The following is a 23,715-nucleotide window of genomic DNA, read 5'->3' on the forward strand; positions in this document are numbered from 1 at the left end:
ATTTTACATGGTGGGCCCTTTTAAAACAGCCTCTGTTTTTCTAACGTGCTTCGATCTCTTACATCCATGTCCATCCAGTCATCCTGCCCTACTCTCCACCCTCATACCTCATGTTAATAACCAGTGTGTGCCCTTCTGTACTTTTTATATACACATAGCCACATACAAGCATATTTACGCATATACATATACACACAGATATTCATAAATCATCAGATAAATGGCGGGATTTTGACACTGGTTACTTTACAAGCATGGGGTTCTAGTATGCTTATCTCTTTCTGTATCTGATTTTTCTTCTTCAACAATACTTTGTGGCAATCACTGTAAGTCAATCGTTTTCATTCTTTTTAATGATTACGTGTTACTCCATGATGTAAATGTACTCTTATTTATCTATTTCCTTTCCTTTAGGCGTTTACACTATTTCCAGTCTTTTATCACTAGAGCAATGACAAATAAACATCTCATATTTGTGTTCTTACCTACTGCTGCTTATATTTCTTTCTTTCTTTTTTTTTTTTTTTCTTTGAGATGGAGTCTCGCTGTGTTGCCCAGGCTGGAGTGCAGTGGCGTGATCTTTGCTCACTGCAACCTCTGCCTCCTGAGTTCAAACGATTCTCCTGCCTCAGCCTCCCAAGTAGCTGGAACTACAGGTGCGTGCCACCATGCCCAGTTACTTTTTTTTATTTTTAGTAGAGATGGAGTTTCACCATGTTAACCAGGACGGTCTCAATCTCCTGACCTTGTGATCTGCCCGCCTCAGCTTCCAAAAGTGCTGGGATTACGGGTGTGAGCCACCACGCCCAGCCTGCTGCTTATATTTCTATGACATAGGTTCTCCACAATTGGGATGGCTGCATTAAAGGATATATGAATTTTTAGTTTTAAAAGATGTAACCAAATTGCTTTCTTCACAGTCTATAAGAACTTAACAACATAAATATATAAGAATTTGCATTTCCCTATCTCCATCAAGAGTGGGTGTCTGATACCCCTCCCAAGTAGCTGAGATTACAGGGATTACAGCGTGCAAAACCACTGTCTGCTAATTTTTGTATTTTTAGTAGAGATTTCACCATGTTGATCAGGTTGGTCTCGAACTCCTTACCTCAGGTAACCCATCCCCCTTAGCCTCCCAAAGTGCTGGAATTACAGGTGTGAGTCACAGTGCCCAGCCAATTTTAGCTACTTTCTACATTAGTTTTCTCTTAGGTTATACACACCCAAATAGTATAGTGCATTATCCACTTTAACTATACATGGTTAAATGGATATAGTTATCCATTTCCGTTTAACTATACATATTGCAAGATTCATTTCATACCACTAATTTCTCCCCAAAGGATCTTCTTCTATCTTGAGGTCTTTGGATTTATTTGTTGTTTGCTTAAAATCTTTCCGCAAGTAAATTACTCCGATTTTGTTAAGGTCCTCTTTGATTATTTTATTTACTCTTTCTCTCTGTGGTTGCTGGCCCTGGTGATGAAGTGTTATTTCCTTTGGTCTGTTCTTGAAGAAACTTTAGCAGTAGCAGTCTTGAGAGCAGCAGAAGTGCAGCAAGCCCTGATCCTCTGACCCATTGCATCAGTGAAAAGGTTTCTAAGCCTCTGCTGAGGAATTGGGAGGATGTTTCTCTTCTCCATGGGCCTCTCATGCTCACTCAACCTCAGAAGTGGAGAGAACCCAGCCTTCCCCGTCAGCCTCCTGGGGACCAAAAAGACAGGCACACTCATGCTAACCAGTGTCAACCTTCTCCCTGAGTGCTCAGGGATGTCCATGGTCCAAGCCTTCCCCGGAACTGCTGCTTTCAAATCTTTTCCAAGGCTTTGCCTGGATTTCATTTGGCTTTAGGGTAGTAGCAGGGTTGGAAGTTCAGCTACAGGGCTCATGCCCTCCAGATTCCACCTACCTCCCAGTCCCAACTCCTAGTTAGCTGGGAAGAGGTTGGAGGTTGGAGTCTTCAGTAATTAAAGAGAAGGGAAAGTGAGACTTGCTGAGCCATCATCTTTCCAGCATGCCCTGTTCCATGTTTAATATATACCTTGGTTATGTAAATATTCACAACGATTTAGTGTTGTCCTTCACTGATGTAGAATGTGCTCCTCCTTCAAGGAGCCCCCTCACCTTACCCAACACCACCTGACCCAACTCCATCTCCTTGAAGAGCTTCCCGCTTACTTGATGCACCAGTAAATCCAACTGTAAGGGACACGGTTCAGAAAGCACTGGGGGCATTTATCTTCTTTTATTTGAACACCTTTTCTCTAGGGGTTAATTCCCCACTGTCTGTATCTTGAAGTAGAAGCCAGAAAGACCCAATAATTTGCCTCATCCTTAACACATAAAGAACATTGGTTTCGCCAGTAAGATGCTTTCATCAGACACTTTGACTCTTGTGGTGGTGACACAAAGATCGAGGGATGGCTGAGAAACTGTATGTGTCTCCAGATGATCTGGAGAGTCTTCTATTTGATTAGGTTCATTTGAATTTAATCAATGAAGTCATCGTCAGCAGATCAGTTAGCACAAAGTTGGTTTATTTGTTAGGATTTGGTTTAGCAAATAGTCCCAAAATAATAGTGACTTTAAAAAACAGCTCTTTATTAAAGTCTGGAGGTAAGAGGTCGTAGGCAGGTATGAGTCCCTCTGTGGAGTCAGAAACCCAGATGCTTCTATCTTTGCTCTGCAGCACTGCAGTTCTGTCCTTGTCTGTATTTTCCAAGGTGACTTGCCATTCCATCCACACTCCAGGCCCCAGGAAAGAGGACCCCAGTGGGGCACTCTTTTCCCTTTGAGAACATTTTCACAAAGTTACAAATTAACCTCTGCTCACATACGATTGGCCATTATTTAGTCACATGGCCATACCTCACTGCCTATATCCTAGGTACCTTTGTACACAGCTACAAATCTTGTCGCTATGGAAGGAGTGAATAAATACTGGTACAACGGAAGTCTCTTCACAGTTGATGAATAAAATCAGCTTTCTATGGAAAACAATTTTCTACTTTAACAGCTTTCCTCATTGATCATTCTACAAATGTAATCTTCTGTAACAAACATTCAAAGTCCCAAGATTATCAGTCAGCGGATTTTGAAACTATTAAAATTCCATTATTTCAGAAAAAAATCTTTGCTCTTTTTATCAAAGAGCAGTAGACAGAAACTCAATATAATAATAAGAAAGGGAATAGAAACTAAATTAACCCAAATCATATGGTCCCTGGTAGGCAAACATTTTCTAACTTGCTTTCTTATCTCTCACAACAAGATGTCAAGAAGCCAGCTCAGAGTTTTGTATTCCCAAAGCACATGTATCAACAGCTTTTTATTATCTCAAGATTCCTATTACTAAAGATTTTAATTTATGACTTCAGCTTAATTTTAATCATGGCTGAATTAATGAAGTTGGGGCTTATTTTTTTTAGGTCTACAGTCATCCATTCTTCTGTGCCAGGGTCAACTCCAGTTGTTTTATAAGAACATCTAGAAGTGCTGTCTGCTTACTGGGATTCTCCCACAGCACATGATTAGAGAAGGGGGGTGACTGTATTTAGATGTAAATTTTCAGTGGATTTCTCAGATTCCTCACAGCCTTAAAGGCTTGTCCAGGAGTATAACCTGGAGCTCACTAGAAGTAATAGTTGTAAAGGACGTCTTGATTGCATTGGGCACACTGAAAGTTTATCCTCAAACCAAACCATCAGAAATTTGCACACTTGTGTTGTGTGCCTTGTAGAGTTAATTTCACTGATGTGAGTTTTGGCATTACATCATAGATATTAAAGTGTATTGTAAAGAATGGCCCTTTGAAACTTGTTATTGTACTTGCAGTAAAGATGATGTCAAGAACATTATTCACTGACTTGCCCTGTGATTCATAAAAAAATTACTATTGTCTCATCATAAAGAGTAGTAGGCGGAATCCAGGGTGGGTTGGCTTCTGCTGCCCTGGCACATAGGCCAAAGGGCAATTGTCAGGATAATGAATTTTAACACTGCCTAGAGAACAGATGTTTGGAAATCACAGCCTTTGCTTGTAAGCTAAAACCCAGAACACAGCTTCTAAACTTTGAAATTACCTCTGTGGAAGGAGCTCCAAGTGTGTTTTCTGGACAGAAGAAAGAAGCAGATCATGACCTGAAATAAACACAGACACACACAGACACACACACACACACACACACACATACACACACATACACACACACCAGTGAAAGAGGAGAAACAGAAAAGCAGATCAGTCCAGGAGAAAAATATATCAGTGAAGTCCATTTCCACCAGAAGCCCTCCCTCCTTGCTTTGGCAATCATGGGAGACCGAGCCTGCCTTCCTGCTACTGCCAGACAGCCTATAGGAAACACTGCTTTTAACAATAATTGTCACCCTGGAAAAGTTTTCCCCAACCCTTGTTGTTGGCAGCTTGGGGCAGAAATAGGAGCTGGATTGATTTTTGCTTTTTAGCAACTGCTAAACCTGCAGTCTGAAGGTCAATGAATGAAAATAGGAGAATCTGCATTCAGACTGACATATAAAAGGAGAAAGGGGATAACAATAATAAATAATAACAGAACCTACTTCCTAGAGTTGTGAGGGCTAAATACATGCAAAGCCTCTGCCTAGCACATGGTAAACACTGTGTAAGTCATTATTATTATCAATTACAAAGTTCAAGTCTACCTTTAGTATCAGTCAAAATAAACTGGCCTTAATATATTATGTAAATGGTCAAGTCCTCCAGCCAGCCACGGGAAGGGAAAATGAGGAAGGAAACAAGGAAATAAAGTCTAAACCCTAAATTTAAGATTAAAAGATTATCTTTTAAGGTCTGGCATTCTGTCTTGTTACAAGTTAGCCTAAAATTGTACTACATAAGTCCACAAAGTTCATTAAAAAAAATGATATTTTAAATAAATGCTTCCTAATCAGAGGGTAGAAAACTCCTAAAAAGTTTAGAGGATTATATCAAGGAGTGAACAAATCCAAAGATACAGATATATTTGTATGTCAGGATCAACAAAAAATAAATTTGTAAAAATTAACCAAATTCTTAGAGGCTTCTTATCATTATCTCCTCAAGCAAAACAATATTATGTGGAAAAGTGATAAGGAAATCGGGACACAAGGTGTTCTTATTTTTTTATTTTTATTTTTCCCAACCCTTTGGTCAATGTACAACATGATGTTCTTCAAAGAGATTAATGCTTTTCTATTTCCAATAATGGCAGGCCAGTTTTTCAGACCAATTCTTTCCCTGAAAATAAATGAAGGTATGTATCTATCATTTTATGGACTTTCTTCCTGGGCTATTCTTGGCACAAGGCACACAAGCATGAATAAATTGTGATCTCCACGTTCAAGGAGTTCATAGGAACTCTTCAAAGTAAGAGTTTTCATACATAATTTCAGAGGTGACACAGAAAAATCAAAGTGGGGTGAGTGAAAGAAGTAAATTTTTTATTTTATGTTTTTTTTTTTTTTTTGAGATGGAGTCTTGCTCTGTCACCCCGGCTGGAGTGCAATGGTGCGATCTCGGCTCACTGCAACCTCCGCCTCCCGGCTTCATGCCATTCTCTTGCCTCAGCCTCCCAAGAAGTAGCTGGGACTACAGACGCCTGCCACCATGCCTGGCTAATTTTTTTGTGTTTTTAGTAGAGACGGGGTTTCACCGTGTTAACCAGGATGGTCTCAATCTCCTGACCTCATGATCTCCTGACCTCGTGATCCACCCTCCTCAGCCTCCCAAAGTGTTGGGATTACAGGCGTGAGCCACCGCGCCCAGCTGAAGGAAGTTAATTTTGAGCTATACTTGAAGGCCAGGAACTCCGGGAGTGGTGTGGGGAAGGTATTCCAGGTAGAAAGCCTAAGCAGTTTCCAGAGGGAGGGATTTAAGTCCTGGGCATGCACAGCAAGTGAACTGGCTGGGCTAAAGCAAAAGGAGCCTATTAAGGACTATAAAAATCCAGGTACTTCCATATGACCCCCACAGTACCTAGCACAGGACATTCAAGGAGTAGGTCATAAATATATTCTAGTTGATTACTTAAGTCCACCTGACTCCAAGTTTCGTGTACTTACTATAGTAGGCAATGAAGCTAAAGAGACATGAAGAGGTAGAGAGGCGAATCATCATGTGGAGGGAATATTACTGGCCTTCAATTCTGAAAAACTGGGGAACTGAAACTAAACTAAAAAATCTGAACAAACTCTTCTGGTATCTTAGTTTATTTTGGTCTGTCAAGTAAAGGACAAGAGATGTGCAGAGAAATTCCTCCAAGATTCTCAGTTAGAAAGGTACTAGTGACTTCTGTTGAGACAACCTTCTCCTTTTCCACTTTTTCAATTCCTTGGCCTGCTTAAACAATTTCTGTGGCTCTCCTTTCCGTAAGCAACCTTGCTATCTGACAGAGGTGGGTTATGGGGCCTATCCATGATTTTAACTGGCTCATGAAGAACTTCTTCTTTTCTTTTATTAAATCTGAAGGTTATTTCTTGAGCAATTAATTCATGGTGATAAAATATCCAGCAATATATTTACCACCAATCTTTAGAATAAACGTGAAAATATTTAGATTTTGTCATCTGCTTTTGTTGCTCTGAATGAAATAGAATTTTCAAAGGAAGCATCATCCTGGTAGTCATAAGTAAATGACTAAATTAGCTTTGATTTTTATTGATGCTTGCTTTTCTGAAAAATTCACAAATTCTAAGAATATGCAATTTAAACACTTGAATTATAGTGGTCAATATGGATTTACAATCACAAAGCGTAACTAGTTTCATGGCCTACAGAAAGCCTTTTTCTAGTTCTTCCCTTTGGTCATAAATGCAGAACCTCTGTGTTGTAATACTAAATGGAAACATCCCAGAAAAATAATCCTCCAAGTTTGTCCAAATTGCTGATTTGGCTTTAAGATCCAACAATTTTCTTTCAGATGTATCCCAGGGCACAATGAATTGTCATAGGGTTTTCCATACCGAGAAAAGTTTCAAAGTTGCAGATTGAAAACCTCCATTGAAACAAATGCATTATGTCACTTGAAATAAGAGCATCTGTACATATTTCACAAAATAATTTTCTTTGTTCAGCAGAGGAAGGCCAGATGATGCAATATCTAGCTTCCAGCTGTGCCTTCCTCACTGGCAATTCAGCCTCTTTTAGTGCTATTTGAAAGACTCCTGACCACTTACTGTGCAATTTTGATGTGCTTACACTCAATTCTTCATCTCATCACTGACAAGGAAGAGGGAACAGAAATTGTATGAGAATGCATGTGTCCACAAAGCAACAGAACGATGGTTATCTTTCCCTTCGGCATTATTTTTTAAACACAAACAGCACCAAAGGAAGAGGGAAATCAGTCAGAGGCCTTGGGGATTCAAATGAAGGAAATCCTCCCACAGGATGAAGCTACACATCCTATAGGAAGCACACAAACAGCATTATAAGCTGGCCGTTGTTATGGCTTTTCTGAAGTTTTACCTTTTCCAAACTCTTTAAACCATGAATTGTTTTATTTCGCCAAAATAGATGAGCTAATAATTTGGTTTCCTGCTACTAAAGGAGGTTAAAAGACAAGCAGAGAAAAGTCCCATAAATAAAACATAACCAAAATATTTCAGTAGATTTAAATATAGTCTTGGGCACTTTAGAATCGAAAATATTATCAGGGCCAAATGTTGAATAACAAATAATCAAACTAAGAGTGTTGAGCTGAAACAGCTGTCAAATCGGCCATTTAATGAAGGAGAAAAAAATGTTCCAGTTGTTTCATGATGTGAAGACATCTGAGCATCTGATAACATTTTTAACTTTTCAAATTGGTATGGAGGGGAGCATTATTATTGATTGCCATTGTCTAGCCTTTGATTGTTCTGAATCTAGAAAACTGGACTTTCACTTATTTTCTGAAACTTTGCCCCAAGACAGATCTCTATGCTCCAGTTTAACAAAAAAAATTTTTTAATAAACAAGCAAGATTCATGGCTTCGAAATGTCTTATGTGGACCTTCAAAGGCTTCACGGTGCACCACCATTGGTGGGATGTGTCCTTGGTTTAGACTCTTAGAAGCAATCATGGGTTTTTCCCTCTTACCCCTGCCCTCTGACCTGCATCCTATCATGACTAGAGATGTGCACCAACACCAAACCCAAAAAGCTAACCGTTTTTTTGGTTTGTTTTTTGTTTTTTGTTTTTGTTTTTTTAGATGGAGTCTTGCTCTGTTGCCCAGGCTGGAGTGCAATGGTGCCATCTCAGCTCACTGCAAGCTCCGCCTCCCGGGTTCACGCCACTCGCCGCTCAGGCCTCCCGAATAACTAGGACTACAGGCGCCCACCAACATGCCCAGCTAATTTTTTGTATTTTTAGTAGAGACAGGATTTCACCATTCACAGGATGGTCTCGATCTCCTGACTTCACGATCCGCCTGCCTCGGCCTCCCAAAGTGCTGGGATTACAGGCGTGAGCCACCGCGCCTGGCCCCAAAGTTAAGCATTCTTTAACCCAAAAAGCTAGGTGGGTTTTTGCTTGTTTGTTTTGTTTCTGTTTTCAAACCAAGCCTGACCTGTGGCGACCAGCAATGAGAAAAATGGAAGGAGCTGTCTAATCTTGTCCGCAGCTTCCCTGCCCATCACTCATGCACACCCACATCCCCTTCAGGCCCACAGGGTTACTTTGTGATGACCACTGGCATGTTTAGATTTCTCAGATGTAGGAAGAATTTCAAAGCACAAATTCCTTTCATGGGGACACAAGTTTTAAACCATGTTTCATAACTGTGAGCAATAGAAAAAATGGGACCATCTAGGGATACACTTAACATTCCTGGGACTCTGGACATACCAAAATGCTCACATAATTCTGTAACTGGAATGTTATAGTAAGCTTTTTGCTCTAAGCAATTCATGGCAGACAATTTAAATAGGCATCGAATCGAATGTGTTGTGAAGAGAAATGCTGCCTGTGGCTCCCTGGTTCTTTAAATGAGTCAGTATATGCAAGCATCTAGTGTAGTTCCTGGCTCACATTAGACCTCGCTCGAGTCCTTCTTCCAAATGAGCCTCAGCTCCACAGAGGTTGTGAAATGCCTCAAGCTGGTTTCCCACACATTGCAAACAGATCTTGGCCTAACACCTACTCCAAGTCCACTTATGTCATCCCATCTGTATTTCTCAAACTCAGATCTACAGACCACCTCCACCTCAAACACTTGGTGGGATGAGAGTTAAAAATGCAGATTTCTGGGCCCTTCTCCAGGCCTACAGAATCCAAAGCTCTGGGAAAGGGGCCTACGGATGTACCTTTTTATCAAGCTCCCAAAGTCATTCACTAAAGCTTGAGAATCCCTGATGTAGAGCTTCACAGTTCTATCCCTCTATTAACTTAAACCTTGGAAAAAGAATTTCTGCACAATGTCAACAGAGCCTGTTACAAAAATGACTTCATTGTTACTTAAAGTTATGCTCTCTGTCTTTATGGATGTCTGATTCAAGAGCCATCTGAGGGCTCATTTCAGTATGTTTTATACTGAAGTTAAGATTCTGTTCACTCCATAAATCTCTGTATTTTATACAAGAACCCACACCATTCATTGGTGATTTCATTTATTTGCAGGGAGAAAAAAAAAATCTATCTGCTGATGGATTTATTTGCTTCCTGTTGTCAGAAAATGAAAAATATATAACTGTGTTTCTCTTACAGCTTTATCTACTGGAAATCTTGTAGCAATTTTCTTGCCCAAGTGTGGCAATCTGTTCAATTCTGTGCTCCAAATATATTTACTCTTTCTTCCCCTTTGGGGTGAACTCTGTTTTGTTTCACATTTTAATGGCATAGGCAGTGACTTCTGAACCACTTTAGACAGGGTATAAATTTTTACAAACTAGAGAGCATTTTCTTGCAGTGTTGTATTCTTGGCATGCAGCAATTCCTAAATAGCCACTTGAGTCCAGATAAGAACTTGCTTGTTGTAGGATGCAGGACTAGTAATACTGTGTTCTGTCCGTTGAGTCTCTTCATCGGTTTGGATACTTGGGTCCAGTTATATTTGTTTTGCTTATCTGCTTTTACAAATGCAAGCCAGAGACAGGGAATTATGATGCACTTCCAATGCTTTCAGAATCCACTCGCCCTTTGTAGACTATGAATTTCTGAAGCAACATAGCGTCTCCATGGCTACCTGACAAAATTACTAAGGCTGCCAGCGCCTGCTTCTATGTGACTGAGTGTGAACTAAACAAATTACTACAGCCAACAGAAGTGGACGATTTGCATCTCCAACTCCTATAGGGGGAGATGTTGAGCATCCAACCGAAGCCCAGCAATATTCCTGGCAGTGGCTGTATCAAGATTTGCTTTGGTGGTAGCCAGACCCTCATGCATAGGACGTAGCCCCATGAGTCATTTTCACCCCCAAACCTCCTACTGTTTGTTAATCACTTATGGTAACCACACACTCATGGCGAAGTTTTAGTTGGAACAGCAATGAATTTTGCTTAACTTTGCTTCCCTGTGTGAGTCCTGTGCTTCCCTCAGCACCCAACACCAAAGCACTAGTTACTTAACAGAGCCTTTTAAGGTCCCCAGAAGTTTCTTTTTAAATTATTGTATTTATTTCATTTTTATTTTTACAAAATTCTGGTGGTAAAAATATGAAACACTTTAGGAATTTGCATGTCATCCTTGCACAGGGACCATGCTAATCTTCTCTGTATCATTCCAATGTTAATGTACGTGCTGCTGAAGTGAGCACCCAGAAGTTTCTTTATACATACCTATCATGAGACAGCTTTCATTTCAGTCCAACTCAAACACAATGAAGAAATCCTCTTTGAAATATCCCTGCTGAACTGTTATTATCTACACCACCTAATAACAAAATTCCTTAAGGGCAGTATAGCCTAGGGTTTAAGTGTACACACTTTGGGTTCAAAAAGACCAGGATTCAAATCCTGGTCCTGCCTCTTACTATATGTGTGTCACTGGGCAAGTTACACAGTCTCTCTAAGACCAGTTTCTTCATCTTCAAAGTATGGATATTAGTAGTAGTATTTCAAGAGTAGTTATTACAACTGAATGATTTAAGATTTTAGCACATAGTAAGCACTTAATAAAACAGTGTTTATTAGTACTCAGAGTAATTTGCTCTGAGATGAACAGTTCTTTTGATAGCAAGTTCTTTCTTATACTAAACAGATAAAAAATTTGTCCCATTTGTCTAACTCTTTCTTCCTACTTCTGCCTTCAGAAGCTATCCAGAGTAAGTATATTCCTTCTTCCACACAACAGCACTTTAAATATTTGAGGGAGCTATTGTGTGCCTCCTTTCATATATTTGAGAACAGGTATCATTTTTTTCCAGTTTGACTTTATCTAGTTCCTTCAACTGTGTCCCACATGACTTTGGATCTGTCACCATCTGTGGCAGAGCTAACTAGATGCTCCCCAATCCCATTTCCTCTTCTTGGGCATACAAGAATACCGTAGCCATTAGGTTGGGGCATATGACTGGGTTTTGGCCAATAAAACAAGATTGAACATATGTGTGCTACTTCTATGCTAGGCCATGTGTCTTATGAGATCTTCCTTGATCTCTTTCACTCATTGGCATGCTTAGTGCAGAGGATCCAGTGGAAAATTCTCAGGACACATAAGAGGCATGGAATCTGTGAGATGGAAGAAGCCTGAATCCCTGCATCAGCACATAGAAGGCTACCTCTCATGCACCTGTCAGACTGTGACATGAGTGTTGTATTAGACCATTAAGACTTGAAGGTTAGGCCAAGTGCAGTGGCCCACACCTGTTATCCCAGCACTTTGAGAAGCTAAGGTGGGAGGACTCCTTGAGTCCAGGCATTTGAGACCAGCCTGGGCAACATAGCAAGACCCCCATCTCTACAGAAAATTTAAAAATTAGTTGGGCGTGGTGGCTATCTTGTAGTCCCAGTTACTTGGGAGACTGAGGTGGGAGGATAGGTTGAGCCCAGGAGGTCGAGGCTGCAGTGAGCCATGATCACGCCACTGCACTCCAGCCTGGATGAAAGAGCAAGACCTTGTCTCAAAAACAACAGCAGCAACAACAACAACAAAAAGGCTTGAGGGTTTATTTATCACTGCAATATATCCTAGCCTGCCATGGCTAATATATCTTTGTAGTTACCATTCTCTGGACATGCACTAGCCTGTCAATGTCACTTTTAAAAGATGATATCCAGAAATGAACACAATTTTTCAAATGTGACCTAACCCTGATGGAATAAAACTGGAAAACTACTTCCTTCTTTTGTTGTTGTTTTTTTTCCTGAGCCCCATATTTATTTTTTTTCACTGCTTTCCAAAGTTGCCTTATGCTTAGCAACCATATTACACATACACAGGTGGCACAAGCTACATTTGTAGTTAACTAAAAACACTGCAGTATTTTTCAAGCCAGCTGCCATCAAGCTAAGTGTGGCACAGTTAGTGTTCACCAAATATCCCATTTGCTTTCCTGCGCTTCCCAGCCTCCCTCACAGTTTGGTGGGGGCCATGTTTATAGTTTCAGGAGGAGAAATAACGTGTCACTCCTGGGCCAAGGCAGTTAAAAGTCATTATGTCTCTTTCATTCCTCTCTTCCCCTGCTGCAGAGACCTTGGAGGACACATTCCACATGAAGGTAGGCTTCCCATCAGACTTTGCGTCAACGAGAAAGAAATGTTTGCTCTTTAAAATACTGAAATTTCAGAGTCTGTTCGTTGTGGCATCTAACATTAGTTAACCTGACTCCTCAGTGAGAGGTGAAGCCAGCTGGACTTCCTGGGTTGAGTGGGGACTTGGAGAACTTTTCTTACAAGAGGTTTGTAAAATGCACCAATGAGTGCTCTGTAAAAACCCACCAATCGGCGCTCTGCAGCTAGCTACAGGTTTGTAAAATGCACCAATCAGCACTCTGTAAAATGAACCATCGGCACTCTGTAAAATGGACCAATCGGCACTCTGTAAAATGGACCATTCAGCAGGACATTGGTGGGGACAAATAAGCCAATAAAACCTGGCCACTCCAGCCAGCAGCGGCAACCCACTCAGGTCCCCTTCCAGGCTGTGGATCCTTCATTCTTTTGCTTTTCAGGATAAGTCTTGCTGCTGTGCACTCTCTGTGTCCCTGCCAACTTTAAGAACTGTAACACTCACTGCGAAGGTCCGGGGCTTCATTCTTGAAGTCAGCGAGACCACGAACGCACCAGAAGGAACCAACTCCAGACACACCAGGCTGCTGCTTGTGAACTTTAATTTTTGCACTTTTGCACTTTAATTCAAAACTTTGTATTTATTTTTGTTAACTTTTAAATTTTTTTCTCATGAATTACATACCTACAGAAAAGTGCCATATCATAAGTGAATTGACTCAATAAATTTTCACACACCCACTGAATGCACATGTGTAACTAACAAAAAAAATTACCAACACCTCAGAAGCCCCTTCACGCCCTCTGGCATCTACTGTCTGCCCAACAGTAACCACTCCCCTGCCTTCTAGCAGCACAGATTAATTTTTGTGTTTTAGCGTTTTATATACATGGAATCATACTGTATGTACTCTCTTGCTCAGTATTACATTTGTAAGTTTCATCCACAATGTCTTATATGGCTATTGTTGGTTCATTTTTGCTGTTAGAAAATACTCCATTATGTAATTACACTGCCTCTTCATTCTCTTAATGGTATATTTGATAAAACAAAATTTCTTAATTTTAATATAGCCTAATTAACCAATATTTTTCTTTATAGTTAGCACATTTTATGTCCTGTTTAAGCTATCCTTGCCTACTCCAGAATCATGGAATCCTTCTACTACATTTCCTTTTAAAAACTTTGTTTTACTTTTAAAATTTAGATTGACATCTCATCTGGAATAAAATTTGGGGAAGGCAGAAGTCAAAATACACTTTTTTCGTTTGGATATTCAGCTGACCCAACACCTTTTATTGACAAGACCATCCTTTCTGTTAAAGGATCCATTGAAGGACTTTTTAAAAATCATGAGTCAGGCAACATGCATGGGTGGATTCTGTTTCTAGACTTTCTATTCTATTTCTTTTGGTCATTTTGCCTCTCCTTTGCCAATACTACATGTTTTAATCAGCCTTAATAATCTGATGACGTATATCCTTTAATTTTGTTCTGCTTCTAAAATGCTTTTACCATTCTAGGTTCTTTGTATTTCCACACGTATTTTTGAACTACCTGGACAATCTCTGCAAAATAATCTGTGGTGTTTTGACTAGAATTCTGTTGAATCTATACGTTTATTTCTGTAGAACTCACTTCTTCTCACCCCTGCCCCCCGAGACTGAGTCTCGCTGTGTCGCCCAGGCTGGAGTGCAGTGGCATGATCTCAGCTTGCTGCAACTTTCGCTTCCTGGGTTCAAGCAATTCTCCCTGCCTCAGCCTCCCGAGTAGCTGGGATTACAGGCACCTGCCATCACGCCTGGCTAATTTGTGTATTTTTTAGTAGAGATGGGGTTTCACTATGTTGGCCAGGCTGGTCTTGAACTCCTGACCTCAGGTGATCCACCCGCCTCGGCCTCCCAAAGTGCTGGGATTATAGGTTTGAACCACCACACTTGGCCAGAACTCACTTTTTTATAATACTGAGTCTTCCAACCCATTAGTCTGGTCTCTTCCTCTGCTTATTTAGACATTCTTTAATTTCTCCCAATAATGTTTTGTAATGTTTAGGGTAAGAGTCTTACATGTGTCTTTTGTTACATATATATCTAGATAGTTAATAGTTTTTGTGTGGCTGGGCGCAGTGGCTCACACTTGTAATCCCAGCACTTTGGGAGGCCGAGGCGGGCGGATCACAAGGTCAGGAGGTCGAGACCATCCTGGCTAACACGGTGAAACCCCGTCTCCACTGAAAATACAAAACATTAGCCAGGCATGGTGGCGGGAGCCTGTAGTCCCAGCTAGCTACTTGGGAGGCTGAAGCAGGAGAATGGCATAAGCCTGGGAGGCGGAGCTTGCAGTAAGCCAAGATCACACCACTGCACTCCAGGCTGGGTGACAGAAAGAGACTCCGACTCTAAAAAAAAAAAGAAAAAAATACATAGTTTTTGTGCTGTTGCAAATGACATTTTATTTTCTATTTGTTTGTTGCTGGTATATAAAAATACAATGATTTTTGTATGTATGTCTTGTATCCAGAGACCTTGCCAAATTCATATATCAATATAATTTGTCTGTAGATTCTTTTAGACTTTCTACATATGCAATCATGTTATCTGTGAATGATGACACTTTGTTTCCTCCCTTCCAATCCTTATGCCTCTCTCTAGTGCATTTTATCTTTCATTTTAAGTCTAAAATTCCCACTGGTTGAGGTAATTTCAAATCATGATTTTACAACTCAGAATATTGTCTGCTTCCCCACAATTTGTCAAATTTGTGGGTAACAAAGGTGCATTCTGTGTGCTCATTCAAATCAGTGTCCAGTAAAAATTTTTAAATAAGGCTGAAAACAAAGCCATGGAGAAGACCCCAGGAGATTTATTTCCAGGTTGAAACTAATCAGTTAGTTATCTTTGGATGCAAGTATTCAGACTATCACTTGATCCATCTATGTGTCTCAGTCAGTATCCATTTCTTCTCTAAAATATCATGAGATATTTCATCAAATTTTACTTGAAATCAATGTATATTATAGACTGACAATTCCCTATCTCTTTAGACTGAAGATCTTATGAAAGATGTAAAATGTTTATTTACTCCTATCTTAATGAATAACTATGCTTGGTGACGACTACTTCTTTTTCTAAGTAATCATAAAATATCTGCTTGAGAATTTGTTCTGGCATTTTACTAGGAACCTATGTTTTCATGGATATGAATTTGCTAGAAGCCACTTTTCTCTCCTTTGGAGGGACTTCATGTACCACAGCTGCTTATCTCTAGTTCCCTATCGTGTTTCCGAGCCTCCACAGCTTTTAAGAAATTATTAATAATGATTTGAGAGTGCTAATAATGCAAGTGACTTCAGCTCTATGAGTTATAATCTGTCTGTGGTTGAGAATGTAAATTCCCCTAATGCAGCAAGTAAATATCTAATCATGTCTTCATTTAGTGTATCGGTCACGGTCCGGGTAGGACATAGAATCCCCTCCTCACCCCAGAGGGATAACGTGAAGAGACTTTAACAGAAGGACAACTTACAGGGATGTGGGCAGACTTAAGGAAACAGACAGGGATAGTGCAGCACCCAGAGATAATGGAAAGCTGGTTAAGAGTCTGAATGAGTCAGGGTGGCAGAAAGAACTAGATGACCCGCTTAAACTAGGTAATTGAGGGAAGGGAACACTTACAAAGTTGTGGGCAGTGTTTACGATATACAAGAAGTGATGGTTCAATATCTTGGGGCTAGTAAGGACAGGGGAAGTGAATATCCCTGGGTCTGAATGAATAAGTGGAGGAAACCATTGTTAGACTCCACAGAGATTGTAGTATAGGACAGCTCTGACCGCAGCACTGTGTGGCCTTTGGTAGAGGCCCACAGCCCACAGCCAAGCCAGCATTGTTGGGGAGGGAGTTTGGGAGGTATATGAGGACAGGGGAATGAATGCCCCAGTCTCACCCTCCTCACTCTGGAATCCCGCTGATGCCTCTTATTGGCCGAACCCACTTGGATGCCAGAGGAAAGGGAAGTTTTTAGTGAAGTCCATACAGGGGAGCCACCTGAGCACAGAGCAAGGTGGAGGATCGGGGTGAGTGGATTCAGAAGAGCAAAGAAGAGCCAGCACAACCCCTTAAGCCCAAAGGGTAAGAGAAGGAAGTGTTGTTGCTAGAACTGTCTGCAAACTGAAACTGGAACAGGAGGAGGGTCCATTGGTGTGAAGGAATGAGACACCAAAGTCAGGGAGGGTGCTGGGAAGAAACACCTCAGCCTCTCCCTCATCCAGCTCTGAACTGCCCACCAGTGCTTCCCACTGGCCAAACCCAACAATTAGCAACAGAGCACATGTGACACAGAGAAGGGTAGAGATGAAGATGAACCAGACCCTTAGCCTGAGGAATCCCCTTAACCATTTTTACTTCACATGCCTCAGTTGACAGGTTAGTTTATTTCACATGCCCCAGTTCTAAAAAACAGGGAAATAAAATCAGAATTGAGTGACTTTCTCTTTTTAGTGTCATCTGATATACCAACCTGGCCAAATAGTAGGCTCTCCTTCCTTTTTCTCCTATTAGGATGCTCTTCAAAAGTTCTTTGTGTTATCCTTAGAATTCCTCACAAGTCATTGCATTCCAAGTTTCAGACGCTCACACATTTAAAAAATATTTGTCAGCTTTTGCCTAGTAGTAAACTCTGTGCTAGAAAATCATGAGATATGACTTTGAACAAGCATAGCCACAGTTCAGTGCACAGGTGACCTCAACTCAAGGGCCCTACAGACCACTCTTCCTCCGACCATCCTACGGACAATCTCTTTCTAACCTGGGAAAGTTCTGTGCTACCTAGACACTCTGCCCCTATCCAAGAAAGCTGTCTTCCTTTTTGCTTAAGGACTCCTAAAGGCTCAAATTCTTGGAAACAAAAGCTAGAAAATCTTGGATATTTTACCACACTACAAATCTCTTCTGAGACAAGGAAGCTTAGGGTCGCTTTCTTTCTCAAACAGAGATAGTGGAAAAAGAGAAAACACCATGAGAAAAAATATAAGAACTGATGACTCAGTGACATTTGGCTGCTTTCTCATCTTCCATTGCTTGGATGTGTCCTTTTAAACTCTGAGTTCACCAGTAAGCTCCTCGACCACTTCACTGTCTCTGTTAGTTGTTTCCACTTCTTCCTCACTGTAATCATTTTCAACACATTCTCAAGATTCCATTTTAAGAAATGCCCATCCACTTTGTATCATCTATCCTTTTGGAGTCTCCGGCCATGAGAAAACCCCAAAAAACATTTTGAAATCAGTTTTCATACGTAGGACAAACCCAATATTGGCCTCAGTGACTATTCTATGGCCTGTAAAATGGGTATAATCACTTTTTCCCCCAATGTTGGCGTAACTTTCACAGCAACTATATATTCATTGCTGATCAATTGTTTCAGAGACATGGTTCTTCTCTTTCTATCCTCTGTATCCTGGAGGATTGGATCGTCAATAAATCTGTTTTTTAAAAGAGAAAACACTTTTAAATTGTTTGTTTTAGGAGACTGAAACTTCCAACAAAAGTCCAGTGGTACTATTCGGTGCATAAGAACAAACAACTGTATACCTGACAATAAATAATAGCACATTAAACATGCCAATGTGGAGTTCACAAGCCAAAGTTGCCCACGAGGGACTCCTGTGTCTTGTGGAAATAGTCCCGCATTAGTACTTTCACCCTGGTTAGCCAATGGCTGGGAGCAGCCCATGGGAAGTTTGGCCTCGGTGTGAACAAAGTGCTTTCCAGTAGGGTAGCAGCTGGGGTCATCAGGCAATTGTGTTCCCTGCATCAGGATGTCTGATTAACGTGTTTGCATGGCCATCACAACCATGTTAATAGATTAAAATTAGAAAAGCCATAAGATTAGCTTTTAAAATAAAAAGATGAAAAAATACTTGTTTTAGCTCAGTGTTCATTTGTTATTTTTAAAAAATACTTAGCAAACTGATGTGATTCCGTCCTGAGCGGCTGTTTTCTTGAGCAGTGGTTGTTTATCTCCATCTGCCTTTTCTCCCACCTAAGTGCATGCTGCCACCTGATGGAAGATTCGGTGGACATGGACATGAGCCTCCTGAGGCCCCAGAACTATCTTTTCAGTTGTGAACTAAAGGCCGACAAAGATGATCACTTTAAGGTGGATAATGATGAAAACGAGCACCAGTTGTCTTTAGGGGCTGGTGCAAAGGATGAATTGCACATTGTTGAAGCAGAGGCAATGAATTACGAAGGCAGTCCAATTAAAGTAACACCAGCAGCTTTGAAAATGTCTGTACAGCCAACGGTTTCCCTTGGGGGCTTTGAAATCCCACCACCAGTGGTCTTAAGGTTGAAGTGCGGTTCAGGGCCAGTGCATATTGGTGGACAACACTTAGTAGCTGTAGAGGAAGATGCAGAGTCAGAAGACGAAGAGGAGGAGGATGTGAAACTCTTAAGTATATCAGGAAAGTGGTCTGCCCCTGGTGGTAGCAAGGTTCCACAGAAAAAAGTAAAACTTGCTGCTGATGAAGATGATGATGATGAAGATGATGATAATGATGATTTTTATGAGGAAGCGGAAGAAAAGAACCAGTAAAGAAATCTATTTGAGATACTCCAGCCAAAGATGGACAAAAGTCAAATCAGAATGAAAAGACTCAAAACCATCATCAACACCAAGATCAAAAGGACAAGAATCCTTCAAAAAACAGGAAAAAAATCCTAAAACACCAAAAGGACCTAGTTCTGTAGAAGACATTAAAGCAAAAATGCAAGCAAGTATAGAAAAAGGTGGTTCTCTTCCCAGAGTGGAAGCCAAGTTCATCAATTATGTGAAGAATTGCTTCCGTACGACTGAGCAGGAGGCTATTCAAGATCTCTGGCAGTGGAGGAAATCTCTTTAAGAAAATAGTTTAAACAATTTGTTAAAAATTTTCAGTCTTATTTCATTTCTGTAACAATGATATTTGGCTGTCCTTTTTATAATGCAGAGTAAGAACTTTCCCTACTGTGTTTGATAAATGTTGTCCAGGTTCCATTGCCAAGAATGTGTTGTCCAAAATGCCTATTTAGTTTTTAAAGATGGAACTCCACCCTTTGCTTGGTTTTAAGTATGTATGGAATGTTATGATAGGACATAGTAGTAGCAGTGGTCAGACATGGAAATGGTGGGGAGACAAAAATATACATGTGAAATAAAATTCAGTATTTAAAAAAAAAATACTTAGCAAATAGGACCCGAAGTGAACATACTTCACTGGAAAAGCACATCTACCAAAAAAAAAAAAAAAAATCCAAAAGAGTATGCAGAAAAACTATCATAATTAAAAAGAGGGTTTGGCAAGAATGTTGGATATAAAATCAATACATAAAAGTCAATTGTGTTACTATACAACAAAAACAAAATATTAAGAAATGTATCTTCAGTAAAGTTTTGTAACTTTCTTCTTGAAGTTATTGCATATATTTTCTGAATTTACTCCTATATACCTTATTTTAATTCTTTTTAAAGTGGTATAGTTTTAGAACACTAAATATATGCAGAGGTATGCTATGTATTTAGATGTGAAAACTTAGCATATAAATATATGTAAGTATATCAATACTTTCTCCCCAAATTGACCTTTAAAGTTAATGAAATTCCAATCCTAATACCAACAAGATTTTTCATAGAACTTGGTAAGTTAACTCTAAAATTTACATTAAAAAAATAGCCAAGGTACTCCTAAAGAGGACCATCAGAAAGGAAGATGTATTATAAAGCCATAGTTATTAGGGGAAGTCAATTTTAGGTCAACAAAATAGAGTTAGCTGAAACAAAATAGAGAGTCCATAAATAGACCCACATCCATATGTGGGTGACATTACACATCGGTAAAATGGTGGAACAAATGAAGATCTACACGGAAAAAATAAAAGTATATCCCAACTTCATACTGTCTTCAAAATAATCAGTGTCAAATAGACTGTGGACTTATATGTGAAAGACAAACTTAAAAACCTTTAAAAGAAAACATGTTTATGATCTCAGGTAAGAGATTTTTTAAATGGAACCCAAACACACAAACTTAAAAGGAAAAGACTTTGAGCAGAAATTATCAATTTTATCTCAGCCAAGAAGACATCATAAACGTCATGTAAAGATAAGTCACAAAATGGAAATATGTGCTTGTAACACATAAATAACAAAGAACCAGAATTCAGAAAATATGAAGAACTCCTTAAAGTAAAAGAGAAATAGGGAGAAAGAAAAAAACCCAGAAAAAAATGGATAGAAGGCTTATACTGGAATTTTACATAAGAGAAAACATAAATAACCAAAAAACATAAAATGTACTTAAGTTTATTTGTAACCTGAAAAATAGGAAGTAAAACACATGAAGATTTTTTTTTTTCTGAGACAAAGTCTCACTCTTGTGGCCCAGGTTGGAGTGCAGTGGCCCAGTCTCAGCTCACTTCAACCTTCGCCTCTTGGGTTCAAACAATTCTGCCTCAGTCTCCTGAGTAACTGTGATTACAGGTGCCCACCACCATGCCCAGCTAATTTTTGCACTTTTAGTAGAGATGGGGTTTTGCCATGTTAGCCAGGCTGGTCTCAAACTCCTGACCTCAGGTGATCTGCCTGCCTCGGCCTCCCAAAGCACTGGGAGAGATACTCTTTTATACCCATCAGACTAATGAAAATTAAATGAGTCATGCTGGAAATGATGTGGGGAAATCTTTAACAACTATATTGAGGTATAATTGATATACAAAGAACTAGACACATTTAATGCAGGCAAGTTGATGAGCTTGAAATGCAAACACCTGTGATATCATCACAATTAAGATAATAGACATATCCAACACTGCCCAAAGTTTTCTTGTGTCCCTTTGTTTTTGTTTTGTTTTTAATCATTTTGTTTTGGTTTGGTTTTGGCAGAACAAACACACGAGATCTATCCGCTTAACCAATTTTTTCTTTTTTTTTTTTTTTTTTTTTTGAGACGGAGTCTCTCTGTCGCCCAGGCTGGAGTGCAGTGGTGCAATCTTGGCTCACTGTGCAAGCTCCGCCTCCCAGGTTCATGGCATTCTCCTGCCTCAGCCTCCCAAGTAGCTGGTGTGTCCGGAATTGGTGGGTTTTTGGTCTCACTGACTTCAAAAATGTAGCCGTGGACCCTTGGGGTGAGTGTTACAGTTCTTAAAGATGGTGTGTCCGCCGTTTCTTCCTTCTGGTGGGTTCATGGTCTCACTGGCTTTAGGAGTGAAGTTGCAGACCTTCACGGTGAGTGTTACAGCTCTTAAAAGCAGCATTGACCCAAAAAGTGAGTAGCAGCAAGATTTATTGTAAAGAGTGAAAAAATAAAGCTTCCACAGTGTGGAAGGGGACCCCGGCGGGTTGCCACTGGCTGGCTTGGTATCCTGCTTTTATTCCTTTATCTGATAGAGAGTTGATTGGTCCACTTTGACAGAGAGCTGATTGGTGCATTTACAATCCCTGAGTTAGACACAGAGTGCTGATTGGTGCGTTTACAATCCTTTAGCTAGACACAGAGTGCTAGACAGAAAAGTTCTCCAAGTCCCCACTAGGTTAGCTAGATACAGTGTACTGATTGGTGTATTTACAAACCTTGCGTTAGACACAGAGTACTGATTGGTGTATTCACAAACCCTGAGCGAGACACAGAGTACTGATTGGTGCATTTACAAACCCTGAGCTAGATTCAGAGTGCTAATTGGTGTATTTACAATCCCTTAGCTAGACATAAAGGTTCTCCAAGTCCCCCCTAGACTCAGGAGCCCAGCTGGCTTCACCTAGTGGATCCTGCACCAGGGCTGCAGGCAGAGTTGCCCGCCAGTCCCGAGCCACGCCTGCACTCCTCAGCCCTTGGGCGATTAAGGGGACCAGGCGCCACAGAGCAGGGGGTGGCACCCAGGGAGGCTCGGGCTGTGCGAGAACCCACTGCAGGGGTGGGGCTCAGGCATGGTGGGCTGCAGGTCCCAAGCCCTGCCCCGTGGGGAGGCAGCTGAGGCCCGGCAAGAATTCGAGCCCAGCGCCCGAAGGCCGGCACTGCTGGGGAACCTGGCGCACCCACCACAGCTGCTGGCCTGGGTGCTAAGACCCTCAATGCCCTGGGCTGGAGGCGCCGGCTGGCCACTCCTAGTGTGGGACCCGCCAAGCCCACACCCGCCAGAACTCGCACTGGCCTGTGAGCCCTGCAGGCAGCCCCGGTTCCCGCCAGCACCTCTCCCTCCATACCTCCCCACAAGCAGAGGGAGGCGGCTCTGGCCTCGGGCAGCCCAGAGAGGGGCTCCCACAGTTGCCGTGGTGGGCTGAAGGGCTCCTCAAGCACCACCAGAGTGGACACCGAGGCCAAGGAGGCACCGAGAGTGAGGGCTGCTAGCACGTTGTCACCTCTCACTGGGACTACAGGCGCCTGCCACCATGCCCAGCTAATTTTTGTATTTTTAGTAGAGATGGGGTTTCACTGTGTTAGCCAGGATGATCTCAATCTCCTGACCTAATGATCTGCCCACCTCAGCCTCCCAAAGTGCTGTGATTATAGGCATGAGCCACCACACTTGGCCCCTCTTAACCAATTTTTAAGTGCACAAGACTGTACTGTTAACTATACTCACAATATTGTGCAGATCTCTAGATTTTACTTGTCTAGTATAACTAAAACTTTATACTCTTTGACAACACCTCCCCACTTCTCCCGTGCCCTACTCCCTAAACCACTATTGTATTCTCTGCTTCTATGAGTTTGACTATTATAAATACCTTATACAGCTAGAATCATGCAGGATTTGTCCTTCTGTGACTGGTTTATTTCACTTAGCATACTGTCCTCCAGGTTCAACCATGTCACAAATGACAGGATTTCCTTCTTTTTTTATGGCTGAATTGTATTCTATTGCATGTATATACCACATTTCCTTTATCCGTTCATCTGTTCATGGATATTTGTGTTGTTTCTGTATCTTGGTTATGGTGGAAAAAAAACTGCAATGAAAGTGGGAGTGCTATGATCACCTCAAGATCTTGATTTCAGTTATTTTGGTTGTA

At 40.9% G+C, this 23,715-nt stretch overlaps 1 protein-coding gene across 1 annotated transcript; it reads left to right on the forward strand.

Annotated features, from left to right (window-relative positions):
• The first annotated feature begins 18,729 nt into the window (after window positions 1–18,729).
• LOC105517382 (nucleophosmin-like) lies at window positions 18,730–19,570 on the forward strand. Its single transcript, XM_011949903.1, has 2 exons — window positions 18,730–19,259; window positions 19,348–19,570. Exons 1-2 carry the CDS (start codon window positions 18,730–18,732, stop codon window positions 19,568–19,570), a joined length of 753 nt encoding a protein of 250 aa, XP_011805293.1.
• The last annotated feature ends 4,145 nt before the right edge of the window (window positions 19,571–23,715 follow it).

This window comes from Colobus angolensis, unplaced genomic scaffold (genome assembly GCF_000951035.1).
Source record: "Colobus angolensis palliatus isolate OR3802 unplaced genomic scaffold, Cang.pa_1.0 Scaffold30, whole genome shotgun sequence".
Lineage (NCBI taxonomy): Eukaryota > Metazoa > Chordata > Mammalia > Primates > Cercopithecidae > Colobus > Colobus angolensis.